The sequence below is a fragment of the Astatotilapia calliptera genome, chromosome 2, assembly GCF_964374335.1.
Source record: "Astatotilapia calliptera chromosome 2, fAstCal68.1, whole genome shotgun sequence".
NCBI classification, from domain to species: Eukaryota; Metazoa; Chordata; class Actinopteri; order Cichliformes; family Cichlidae; genus Astatotilapia; species Astatotilapia calliptera.
Window position 1 is genome coordinate 33,948,689 of NC_137423.1, and position 12,580 is coordinate 33,961,268.

Genomic DNA, 12,580 nt, shown 5'->3' on the forward strand with positions numbered 1-12,580 from the left:
GGTCTGCCCGGCCTGTTTTCGCCTCTCTCTGCTCGGTTGTTTGCAGATGTTCATTAGCATTTGGAGCTCCGCCCCCCTGCGCTCTGATTGGACGCACTGTTACTGGAGCTGTCAGCTCAGCTGCAGGAAGGTTTTCGTCTCAGTCCGGTCTGCAGCTACAGACTGACAGAAGCCAGCAGAGGCTCTCTGCCTTTGTTAGCTAGCTGGTAAAGCACCAAGAAAGGACGTAGCCGCATCCATGAAATAGCACACTTTTTTGGAAAATGATCTTCTGTACGAATAAAATGGAGTACCCCCTGAGAACCCAGTGCCAGCGAGTCCAGAAACAGGTAGGTTATAAGGTTAGCTGAATTTCGACAGAGAAGGGGGAGGGGGGTAAGTTAGTTTTAGGACAATTGAAGCTAATAGCGGCTAACTCAGTAGCGTTCATTCATTTGCCTAAGGGATCATTTATATCAAAGAAAACATCTCCTTTTTTTGGCAGCTCTTGAATTCACTCTCAATGCCTTTTAAAGCTTAAAACGAGGTGATAGACGACGGCTAGCTTGCATTTAACTGTTTTTCAAAGTTTTTAACGAACGGTTGGCTAACATTAGCGACCAAAAAAAAAGGAAAGGGAAAAAAACAGTCGCAGCAAACTTACGTTGTAGCTCGCTAACGCTTAACAGTTCACAAAGAAAACTAGTTTGACTTAGATGACATTTTGACGGCGGAGAAGTGGGGTTTTAGTGGTTGAATATGGGGGTTAGGACCGCACTGAGCTCGGTTTCCATCTCCAGTCGTTAAAGCGTCACGTAAAGCTTGCAGCGCTTTCTCGCTGTTTTAACGCTTAATTTTGACCGATTAAAGCTACAAATTTACCTGTTTCTCTTTTTGGGTTTTTTTCTGTAAATAAAACCAGGCCCGAACACATTACCCTAACCGCACAAACTGCGAGATGACGGCTCTGCCTTTGTTCTGCCACAGGAGGGAGAAGATTTAAACGCTTCCTTTTAATATTTGTGTTAAATTTGGCGTCGCTTTTGCGGATTATTAATGTGTCCGTGCACTAAGAGCCCGATAAGACGGTGCAGTGTGAGGAGAAAGCTGCAGGTGACGATGACATCATCTGAAGGTTTGGGGAGAGAAGTGGCTGTGAAGTAATGCAGCACCATATATTTACTCCTAAATAACACACAAGCACGGGTTTTGCAGGACACATTCAGCGTGTAGACATACCTAATCCTCAAGGATTGACGGGCATTGTGCGGGTTTTGTCGCTTGCGGTGCCTCTAAATGTTGGCAACTTTTTTTTTTTTATTGTGCTGTTTTTTGCTGGCTTCAACTGGACTGCCAATCAAAGTTGTTTTTCTCCTCTGCCGGTGTTTTTCCACTTCACAACAAAAGGGGGGCGCTGTCCCAAGTTGTAGCCCGAAAGAGACGTATTTGCTGCAGATTAGAGGTCCAGAAATGGAACAAAACAAGCAGGAATGTGAGCAGCTACTTTGTGTTTAAAGACTAATATGCGTTGCTTTTTTTTGTTTGTTTTTTTTTTGCTTTTTTTTTTTTTACTGCTGCTATACTTTTACATAAATTTGCTGCAACTGGAGACAAACGATAAGCAATATATACTGGCCGTGCATTTGCCTTTTGATTTGATAACCTTAAACCTTTTGCTTGTTTGTGAGACCTAATTATCAGGGAAAGTCTTTTCTACCCCTACAGTGTCCTTGCTCTACCTGCATGCCATGTTTTCTGACAGGTCCCATCATTCATGTGCAGTATGTATGCTCGCCTTTGTTCCCCCCCCCCCCCCCCCCCCCCCCATCATCCTGCAGCAGTGTTTTGTTTATCTTGGTTGTGTTGTATGTGAAGCTCCAGCTTCTTTCCCTTCCTTCTCCTTTTCCAATCTTGGCTGCAGCTGGTTTGTTTTGCACTACTCCCCAAGTTCAGGTTGCAAGAGCAACACCTCCCCACCCCCCCAAGCTGCTTCTTCTGGTGATAAAGGTGGGCGCATGATGAAGTTGAACCCCTCCCAGACTCAGTAAGGAATGCAGATTGAATGTCCTTCTCCTATATCTGCAGCAGCCCCCTCCTGCAGCCCACCACGCACCAACACACTGAAGCGGCTGCTGGTGTAATTTTCCTCTCTTTGTGTGTCATCTTAGTCCAGCGCTCTCCTTCCTAGCCTTGCTTGTTTGTCAGCCAGCTATCAAAGCCTGTCTTTGTCTCCCTTTACCTTTCCTCCTCTCGGTGACGTCATCCCTGTTTTTCATTTCATCCGTAGTCCTCTCTGATCAATACACAAATTATCTGTCCTCTCCCGTGTTGAGGAAAAAGGAGATTTCTTTTGAATGTCAAATGATCTGCACCTGTGAATCTTTTTCTTTCACAACAGGCCCTACTGTGGGTTGTTTATGTTAATATTTTGCAGGCAAGCCACAAGTTTGACTGCATCTTGTGATTTGAATACAGCAACGCTCTAATGTCACCCCCTCAGGCCTGTTTTTGACTACAAAAAATTGCTTTGTTTCTGCGTGTACTGTAAGCTGAATTGATAGGCTTCCGAGTGTACATGTGAAACCACAATATGCTTTGTAATAGCATACACAGTTGCAGACATGATGCTGCTTTATATGACCACCCACCCTTACTTACCCTTTTTTCTCTCTTCTTTCAGTGCAATTTTTTTTTTTTTTTTTTTTTTTTGTGTTCATGTGGGTGGCCAGTAAGGAGTATATCGCCTTGTCAAAGCTATGTGCAGCTTCTCTGGGTTGTTATCAGGCAATAACAATAAAGCTGGGTATTGGGACAATAATACATCTGCCTAAAGCTTTTCCCACAGCGCATATAAATCAGAAAATGTTGATTAGTTTGGATAAAGATAGATCACTTTCAAGACAGAGCTAGGACATGAAAAAATAGCAAAATTTAGGATTTTTTGAAATGAAATGTATTGATGAGCATACTGTAAACTCTTTGTTTTCTATTTGATTTCTGCTTCTGTGTCCTCAACAGACACCATAAACCTGTAGGATGTGTCATTTCCTGCTTTCTGAATGCCTTCACATCCACTGTAGTTCCTGTTTCAGTTTGACTTATTACCTTGCATTTGTCCAGACATGTTTGAAAATTTGCAAAATACCAATTTCCTCTTTGATTATGTGATGGCAAATCCCATCTCCTCAGTCTCTAAAAGAGTAGGTTTGTTGCTTATTTTACTTCAGATTTGAAAATTAACAGAATATGACAATTAGAGGGTTGCTTTTTCTGATTTCTGTGTGTTTCTATGAGTGTTGTCAGTATTTATCTGTGTGATGACGAATGCAGGGTGTTTGCTAAAATTTGACAATACTGCTTAGCACTGTGGGTTTTTAGTTCTTTGCACAAGTCCTTAATTTTGGCTTTGACTTCTCTAACGGTAACCTTTTTAGCTGAAGTAATCACACCGAGAAAAGATGCATCAGCAGGGTGAGTGTCAGTGCCATTTTCAGGGTTAGTTTCCTATTTTGCCGAGGGTTTGTCATAATGTTGATGGGATTGTAGACTGGTGTTTAACTGTTAACCATACCCATCTCTGATTTGAAATACTTTCCCTTTTATATATGTTTACAGTTGCTTATTTTTCTCATGGGAGTATTTAAAATATAAAATCACACCCTAGCATAGACAGGTGGAGATACACAAACATGGAGATGGCTTCAGGCTCTAAAACGAGAAGCCAGTGCATTCTTTCTCACAGCTGACAGTGTTGTAAAAAGATTAACGGTCCTATAGAAATGGATTGGAAAACAGCCCTTGGACCCTCTAAATCATTAGAGCTGTTTTATAAATTTTGGTCATTTTAAGTGTTAAAAGGATAATCCAGGATATGTTCATTGGTTGACAAGTTGTGATTGAGAAATTGTGAGGTTTGCTGCCACAGTCAGTCTCCTGCTCATATAACCTGGTTTTAAAACACCAAACAATCGGCTGCCTTACATTCCTATTTTATACTGTCTGTGGTGTGGCTGAGCTTGCTGAGCCTCGTGCACAGTCTGAGGGGTCAGAACAAGATTTTGTTTTTGGGGTTTTTTGTAATATACTGAAAAACTTCCAAATGGCAGCAGCCACAGCTCCTTTCTTGGTGGCAAGTTATTTTGTAGCCTCTGTGCTCTCCTCCATCATAATCCTAACCCATCCTGAGCCCTTTCCAGCTTGTTCCTGATGAAATGGTGTCTCACTTTCTTATATCTGATTTATGTAATATGAACTGTGAGGGAGAAGGGTATACACTTGAGGCAGGATTCCTCTTTCATCGCAGGTACTAGTGCATAATAATATAAAACAGTAATTTTAGCAACTTGAGTGTCCCCAGTGGGTACTTTATCTGTTCACTGAGTTGGCAATATTTCAAAAAGTCACAACAGTACATCTTTTATATTGTCCAGCAAAATTACTTGGAAAATGATTAGTCCTATAAAGAAGTTTTCTGTGCTTGCACAGCTTGGTCATTGTTTTTTGTATTTGCCTAAAAGTATGATCGATCTATGTTGGAGTCCATTTCATGCCGGAATGAAAAGACTAGGGAAAAAAAACAGGCGCAGATCTCCTTACATGTTAATTATTTGACTGGTGTGTTTTCTTCACGGTGCAGGCCCCATCGAGCCAGTTAGTGCTTTGATGGAGCTGTAACCTAGATTCTGCAGCTCAGCATACTAATCAGACCTACTCTTGTGAATGTGCTCTTGTCAGGTTTTGATTGGCAGGCACCTGTGCACTCTACATTCCCATTCAAACCATTTCTCATGTATGATGACAGATAAATGAGGGTCAGGGTTTGCATCTAAGCTTGCGTTATTCACTGCCAGCTCATTTTATTCCCTTGCATTCTCCTTAGAGTTAAAATAACTCGTAGTTTATACAAATAAGTCAGTCTCAGTGTGACGTTTGTTAAATCTGTGCTGTCTTGACATGTTTTTTAAGATCTGAGCATGGAGTCTATAATAGGTCAAGAGGTGGAGCCTCCTTCAGGATCAGGAGGAAACCCTGGTCGACTGCAGGGAGAAGTGAAATACCACATGGAGCTGAATACCAAAGATCTGTACAAGGCTAAAATTAAGCAGCGAGTCCTTCTAGTCGCCATTTGCTACGACTATCTGTGACATAAGCTGAGGCGTCTGTGATTTGACAGGACAGTAGTAATCCTTGACAGACATTCAGCTGTTAAAGGGAGAAGTCTTTGCCAAACTGGAGTGAAACATTTGGCTTTGATGAGTGCCGTCCACACTCGGGTTTCACATACAGTGGAGCTGATTCCTGCTCATGGCTGAGTTCCCAAACACCTTTTCCTAGAACCGATTGTAAGATGGTGACAGAGGCTGTGCCCATGAGGGCGATCCAGCTCCCCTCTCCGCATGGGTCTGTTTCTCTTGGCCTCTGGCTCCTGAGCCCAGTCGCTCCCTTGTTTGTCTGTTAGGGCTTATGAATTTCTTTGCTGCTGCTGCTGCTCATGAGCTTCCCTCTTCAAGGCCTCTTAAGCTCAACTTTCACATTAGTTGCTTCGTCTGTGCTTCCTCCCAGCATGTAAATCCCCTTTTCTAAGGAAAACATGGGTGTTTTTTTTCCCCCTGTAGTTTTAGCAGGCTGCTGTCCATTTTCATTTCACAGAAGTAGAAGTACCTTTGGAAGAAAAAAAAAATCCACAGTGCTGCTTCTGTGTTTGATAATAATGAAGTGGTGTTGAACTAGGAAGCATCTGGCCCTGCTGCAGCCAACCTGCCATGGTGTCTGTTTGTCTGACGAGCTCTCAGCTGAGCTACTGTTGTTTGCTTGTTTTATTTGGAGAAGGAATAATGCAAGGAATGCGCTCACTTGCCAGTGGCGCCTGTATCACTGCTGTTTTCCCAAGGCTGTTTTTCTTTCAGCTGATTTATGGGGGGGTAAAACAAGTTCGGTCCATGTCACGGACACAGAAGTCTAGCCTGTTTTTTCCTACAGATCTAACGATTACTCCAAAAGAAAGTCATCCTCGGGTTACTGAATTATTTTTATTTTTTGTCCCATATATTTATTTATTGCCAGTTTTAAATAATAAAATGTGTTCCCATTGTGGATTAACTGATTGCTTTGTCTGTAAAATGTCAAAGTCGCTCTTTAGTGACGTCCAAACTCCACCAAAGAGCCAAAGATTTTGGATTTACAGTGGTGTAGTTCAGAGCAGCTTCATCCAGCATAATTTTAAGATTTTTCACAGCCATTAATGTTCTCTTTTTTTTTTTTCTTCTGTCAGCACTTTGTTTCAGCCATTATAGCTATTTCCCACAAAATGGGAGAACTATATCTTATGGTACAATATGGTTTTAAGGTCCCTCTTCCAGAAACCAACAGTCTTTCTCGTCCTTGTCACTGTTTCTGCAGATGATGGTGAATGGTGAGAAGGAGCGAGTGTCACTGCTGGTCAGCAGGGGGAGTGTAGATGCCGTGTCCCAGCAGATGGCGTCTCACCCTCAGTACCTGGAGAGCTTCCTGCGCACACAGCATTACATCCTGCACATGGATGGCCCCCTGCCGCTGCCATACCGCCATTACATCGCCATCATGGTTAGTGACCTGGCTTTTCTCTCTAGGATACATCCAAACCCCTCACCAGCTGTCATCATGCAGCCAAACATACACAAAGCTTTTTTTTTTTTTTTTTTTTTTTTGAGTTTTCATCTTTGTTCCTGTGACTAACAGGCTGCAGCACGTCATCACTGCAACTACCTGGTGTACCTGCACTCAGCGCATTTTCTGAGGGTGGGCGGGGATCCCAAGTGGTTGCAGGGTTTGGAGGTGGCACCCCTTCGCCTTCGGCTCCTTGACAACATTAACAAAGTGCTGGCCCACCAACCCTGGCTCACCGCCTGCTCGCATATCCAGGTACAGCAAAGACAGACCACGGATAAAATGTAACATTTACATAAGTATTTAAAAAAAAAAAAAAAAATACTTTGATGCTTTGCTTTATTTCATTTCCTCGTTCTAAATGTGTGTTTGTTTTTGCCTCTGCTCTCCAGACGCTGCTGAAGGCGGGCGAGCAGTGCTGGTCACTGGCTGAGCTGGTGCAGGCCGTGGTGATCCTGGCCCACTGCCACTCCCTCTGCAGCTTTGTGTTTGGATGCGACACAGACGCAGACTTTGTCCCTCTCTCCTCCAAATCTCCCAACGGTACTCCGCCGACCTTCTGCCCCTGTGACGCTGCCAACGGCAACACCAATGTGCCTCAGTCCCTCGCCACTCCCTCCGAACACATAACACGACGACGGGTAAAAATATACTTATATACATATCTGAAGCTATAAACTGAAATTAGTTCATAAATAGTTAGAATAGCTTTAAAAAAGGGACCAATATGTGCAATACTGGTATCACTCAACCCACTGGTGCTTGTGGAAAGGAATAAGAAGAAAAAGGCCAAGATAGCCAAAGTAAATATCACCAGTTTTACCAGATGAAAATGTATTTTAGGAGTGTATTTTTTTATTTCACTGGCCTTACATCATATAATAAGGATTGGAAAAAATGTTTAATAGTGTAAAATGACCGATTAATTTGTTCAGTATTTTTCCTTTGATAAATATCATCAAATTCAGTTGGATATTTTCTGTTGTTGCATACACAATTAGATTATTTCTGTACCCTTAGCAGTTGCTTTAATATATCAAACTTGATGAGATACTTTTTTTTTTTTTTTTTTTTTATCGACAGTCTCTGGACTCAAGTGGTGATGTGACGTGTCTGAAGGAGAGGATCCAGAAGTCCCAGGAAGAGCGTGAAAAGCAAACACTCCAGCAGACAGGTAACACCACCGAGACATTCCCACTCACTCTTCGAGCATTAGTGAAGTCGCACAGTGTGAAACCTGAGCGTTTACCACTCCTTACTTAGCCTCATCATCTCCTTTGCTTTCATCATTTCTTTTAAAGACACGGAGGAGGAGGAGGAGATGATATGCCTCGCAGATCCTTCGCGTTTTATCACAGACCCTGACTTTTGCTATCAGGAGTTTGCGCGCAAGGAGGAGGACCACTTCCAAGTGTTCAGAGTTCAGGTGAGTGTCTTTATAGCAGTGAACGTGTCAGTGTGATTATGTGTAGGGTTTTGTTTTTTGTTCTGAGTTTCCGATTGTCTGGCTGGTGTCTATTAAAGACATTAGCACAGTTTTATTACTCTCCACTGCTGAAGTGCATCTGTGCCACAGTCTGAAGCACTTTGAGATGCTGGTAGCCAAATTAACATGTAAATTTGGTATCAGGCAGCCCGAGGCAGAGTGAGTTAATCAGTACTTTCTTTGACATTTTAACACACTGCTTTGGCTCACAGACCAACAGGAGAGGAATAACTAACAAGATGTGAGCTGAAGTTTTTTCCCCTTCATATTTTAATTAGATGCGTTTTCTTAATCATGGTCCAGTTCATAAGGCACAATATAAAATGAAAATAGATATAAGAGCTTTTAGAAATGTAAGTTTTGTGTAAATTACCAGAAAATCTGTATTTGTTAACAGGAGAAGAAACGGTACAACAGAGAGCTAGGAGTCTCTTTCTCCAAGTCCTCTACTTTTTTTCCTACTTTCACTATAAAAGCTAAATCCCACAGCTCAAGCTGCCCCCAAATGGCATCATTTAACTTGTCCTCCATTTGTGCTTGTTAGTGGCATCATGTCCTCTCTGTAGGGGCGGCTGAAAGATGTTGAGGACCACCACAATAGAGACCTGGCTTGTGAGGCAGCTGCTCAGGAAGCATATGGCAGGAAGAGCCCGAAGCTTGTAGTTTAGCAGTTACTAAACACTGAAAACAAAGCGAAGGTGATGTCCGCTAATAAATGTATCGCAGAAGGCATTCTCTGATGGGAAGCAGCACGGTGACACAGTTGACTGTTGCCTCAGAGCAAGAAGGGCCTGGGTTTCTATCATCTGGCCAGGATCTTTCTGTGTGGAGATAGGACTTAGTACATATCTGGGAGAAATCTTGAAGAATCATAACAAAATCATATTCTGCAATGCTTTTGGATCATTTTACAAATGAATGCCTCTAAAAACCACAAAATGAAGAACAGCATGGTACATAGATTGGTGGGGCTAGCCTTAGGGGATCATCATAAAACAAAAGTAGAGCAAATAAAAGCATTACTAATGCTGAAAAGTAGTTTCAAATATTTACTACTTAAGCTCTATAGATTAAAGGTTTGGCATCAATCACAAGGAAAAAAATGTTATGTTCTTCTATTTGACTGCAATTTTCAGAACTGCTCACAATGAGGAAAACTCATGTGACCACTTTTTTTCCCCTCTAGGACTATTCCTGGGAAGATCACGGCTTCTCCTTAGTCAACAGATTGTATTCTGACATTGGGCACCTCCTGGATGACCGGTTCAGGAGCGTAGCCACCCTCTCCTCATTGCACAGTGACGACCTGAAGAGGGCGATCTGGAATTACATCCACTGTGTGTTAGGAATACGGTGAGGCTGCCACTTCGTGCCGAAACAATAAAAATAAAAAATACAAGAGACGTACAGAAACCTGCTTTTTTGTGTGTGTGTTCAATAGTTAAAGTTGTGTTTGCTTTTGGTCGCAGCTACGATGATTACGATTACGGTGAAGTGAACCAGTTGCTGGAGCGAGATTTGAAGCTGTACGTCAAGGCTGTGGCCTGTTTTCCGGACTCCACCAAAACTCCAGTGTGTCCGCTGAGATGGACTCCACTTAAGACTTCAGAACGGGTAAGACTATTTTTTCGTGTTACGAAGAAAGTTGTCATGTCTGCAAACAACGTATGACGCTAGAAGTGAGAGCCGCAATATTTAATTTGGCACAAATGCAGCAAAACAAGGATCTGGCAGGATCAGCAGAGCTTTCGCTTTTGAACTGAGGTCATTATCAACTAAAACTAAACCAAGAAACGCTAAAATCAGGTGGGAAAAGAACTGCATTGACTCGAGCCACATTGATAAAGGTTTATACTTGGTCTAAGGAGCTTAAAAAGAAAGCGACTTAAGTTTCTTGAAGATGTTTCACCTCTCATCCGAGAAGCTTCCAGTTCAGGTATTTTATGCTCGTACTGGTGTGCCTGCATTGCTCTGGGATTTCTCTCTCCAAGCTGGTCAGTTCAGCACTTTTTCTGCCAGCTTTTTTCTGAACCAACTGAAGAGCTGGAAACAAGAGTACTGAACAGGCCATTAAAGTTGCAGGATGTTGCAGGTGGATGTCAGGGTGTAGGGTTATGGTGTATCTGCAGTGTAGATTTTTAAATATATTTTGTGATTTTTAGCTTTTAGATGGGAAAGCAGGGACAAAGTGCAGAAGGATGAAATGCATTGTGGCTCATGGTTTACATGTTCAAACCAGGGAGTAATACTGGCGCCCCCTACAGCAGAGATTTGAACTAGAAGCATAACTCCAACAAATGTGCGCATTCCCCGTCACATCAACCTGTCCACTCAACACATTCCCAGAAACTGTTAGTTATCACTAGCATCAGCCCTCGGTGTTAATGTTTAGTTTTTTCTCTCCTCAGATACACATAAACTTACTAATCATGGAGGCCCGGCTGCAGGCGGAGCTGCTGTACGCGCTGAGAGCCATCACTCAGTACATGATTGCCTAAGAGGATGTAGAGGCACGTCATTAAAACTCTTCGCCGGTACAGAGAGACCCGGAAACAAGAGGATGAAGACATCTGAAGAGCAGCCAGTGACGTGGGATGAGAGCGGCACTTTTAAGGACACAGAGCTGCACTGTTTGCAGCTGTGCCTCTTTGAATGTGCTTTTTCTCCTCAGATCCAGTATATTTAAACCATAGCGTGCCACACCCCTCCTGCAACTCATCTTATTGTGAAGTCCTCTTATCAGACATCTTGGCTCTCGAAGGTTATGTGCAATTATTGCTAGTTATTTTAATTTTTACCTGTCGTCTTGTGTTCCAGTCGGTCGCAGCAGCAGTGTGTTACCAGTGGCCAATACTCTCCTCTTTAGTTTGAGAAGTCTCCTTTTGTATTAAATATGCTTTTCCAAAAACGTATATCTTTGTGTACACGTTGAATGAATGTTAATGGGAGACCAGTTCTTTGGGTTTTTTTTTTTTTTTGTTGTTTTTTTTTTTTTTGTGGACAATCCTTGTCAGTGTTGGAGGAGGACTGTGAAGGACGACCGTTTTGCTCTCCCTGACATTTCGTATTAATGCTGGTCAAGAACAAAAATGAGAATGACACTGCTGGAAGTTATCACATCACTATAGTTTCTTTTAATAAGCACTTTTTTAAACTTTATATATTTATAATGCAAGGTAGCTAATGAGTAGAGATACTGAGTTTGTGGGTCTCGTCTTTATGACGTGTTTTAAAAAAAAAAAAAAAAAAAAAAAAGAGAGAGAAAAAGATTTGACTGTTTGTCCTCAAACTTTCAGACTCTGCTTTTGTTTCCCAGCCCCGATTTCTGAGTGAAGGTACGCGTTTCAGGATATTTCAGTGAAATATTGCTCTAATATTTTCAGTTTAGCTCTGGCACAGGGACTCTGAAACTAATCTGAAGAAGTCAGTAAGCTGTTTCTTACAGCGACGAGTAAGCTGAGCCACGTTTTTTTTTTTTCTCTCCCCACTGACACGCTTCAGAGACGATCAAATCAGAGACTAAATGTTAGACCACGGGTCCTTTAAGACCTCAACCTTTCACAAAAGTACAAAAAATCAATTAGAGCAATTTTAAAAATAAATAACACTTAAGGTTGATCTGTGAGTTCAGATTTTTGTTCGGGGATTTGTGTTAAAGCTTTTCTTTCTTTGTGTGAACTGTATCGAAGTAGATCATCACAGCAGAGAACCCGTGGTACACTTAGCAGAGCGATGTGCAGAGTAGCTGTTAATAACACCTGTATCTCCTTTCTGTCTTTTCTTTTTACAGTTTGTTGTTTTTTTTTTTTTTTGTAGTAAACTTTTGGAGTACTTTTTGTTTTGTTTGTTTCTGGGTGACAGTAGGACCTACTTGTCATGCTGCGGCCTGGGTAGTTGTAGAAGTGTGACAGACTGTAGATTTAGAATTGGTAACTGCAGGATATAGAACAGAAACTGAAGTCCATATCGACTAAAGCAAAAAGCGCTGTTAACACAGGTGCCTTCAGGCTAAAACTGGAGTGCTGCTGAAGTGGAAGGATGTGACGACTGGAGGCTGAACGTGGGCCGGAAACGAGCCCGGCTGACAGGCGGGAAAGCTTTTCCTGCCCGAGTGGGAACAGTTCTTGTTTTTCTTTCTTGGTGTAGGTCGGAGCCGGTTCTGATGAACGTTGCAGCTGTGAACGCCCATGTTTTCTAACAGACACCTTCTACAAGCCCCAGCAACTCAGCAAGAGCCTTTGACACAGATGGATGTTAAAAATGTTCAACTTTAGTAGACTTACAAAAAAAAAAAAAAAAAAAGGACCTTACCTTAAAATAAATAACCTAAAAAAGAGAATAAGTGCAAAGACAAAAAAATGGTTTTTTTTGGTTTTTTTTGGAAAATGTGAAGAAATGTTTTTCTATAAAGATGCTCTATGAAAAATAAATCTGCCTACTGTCGTCTGTTCCTTCAAAGAGAAAAGCCTG

At 42.0% G+C, this 12,580-nt stretch overlaps 1 protein-coding gene across 1 annotated transcript; it reads left to right on the plus strand.

Annotated features, from left to right (window-relative positions):
* The first annotated feature begins 122 nt into the window (after positions 1-122).
* On the plus strand, positions 123-11,022 carry sesn4 (sestrin 4). The gene is made up of 9 exons (XM_026144053.2): positions 123-329; positions 6,379-6,561; positions 6,697-6,879; positions 7,017-7,265; positions 7,708-7,798; positions 7,926-8,050; positions 9,297-9,463; positions 9,580-9,724; positions 10,519-11,022. Exons 1-9 carry the CDS (start codon positions 264-266, stop codon positions 10,606-10,608), a joined length of 1,299 nt encoding a protein of 432 aa, XP_025999838.1. The 5' UTR covers positions 123-263; the 3' UTR covers positions 10,609-11,022.
* Positions 11,023-12,580: the final 1,558 nt, after the last annotated feature.

Coding starts and splice junctions, on each gene's coding strand:
- sesn4 (XM_026144053.2), top strand. CDS start 264: ATGATCTTCTGTACGAATAAAATGGAGTACCCCCTGAGAACCCAGTGC. Junction 6,880..7,016: donor CCGCCTGCTCGCATATCCAG/GTACAGCAAAGA, acceptor TCTGCTCTCCAG/ACGCTGCTGAAGGCGGGCGA. Junction 8,051..9,296: donor TCCAAGTGTTCAGAGTTCAG/GTGAGTGTCTTT, acceptor TTTCCCCTCTAG/GACTATTCCTGGGAAGATCA.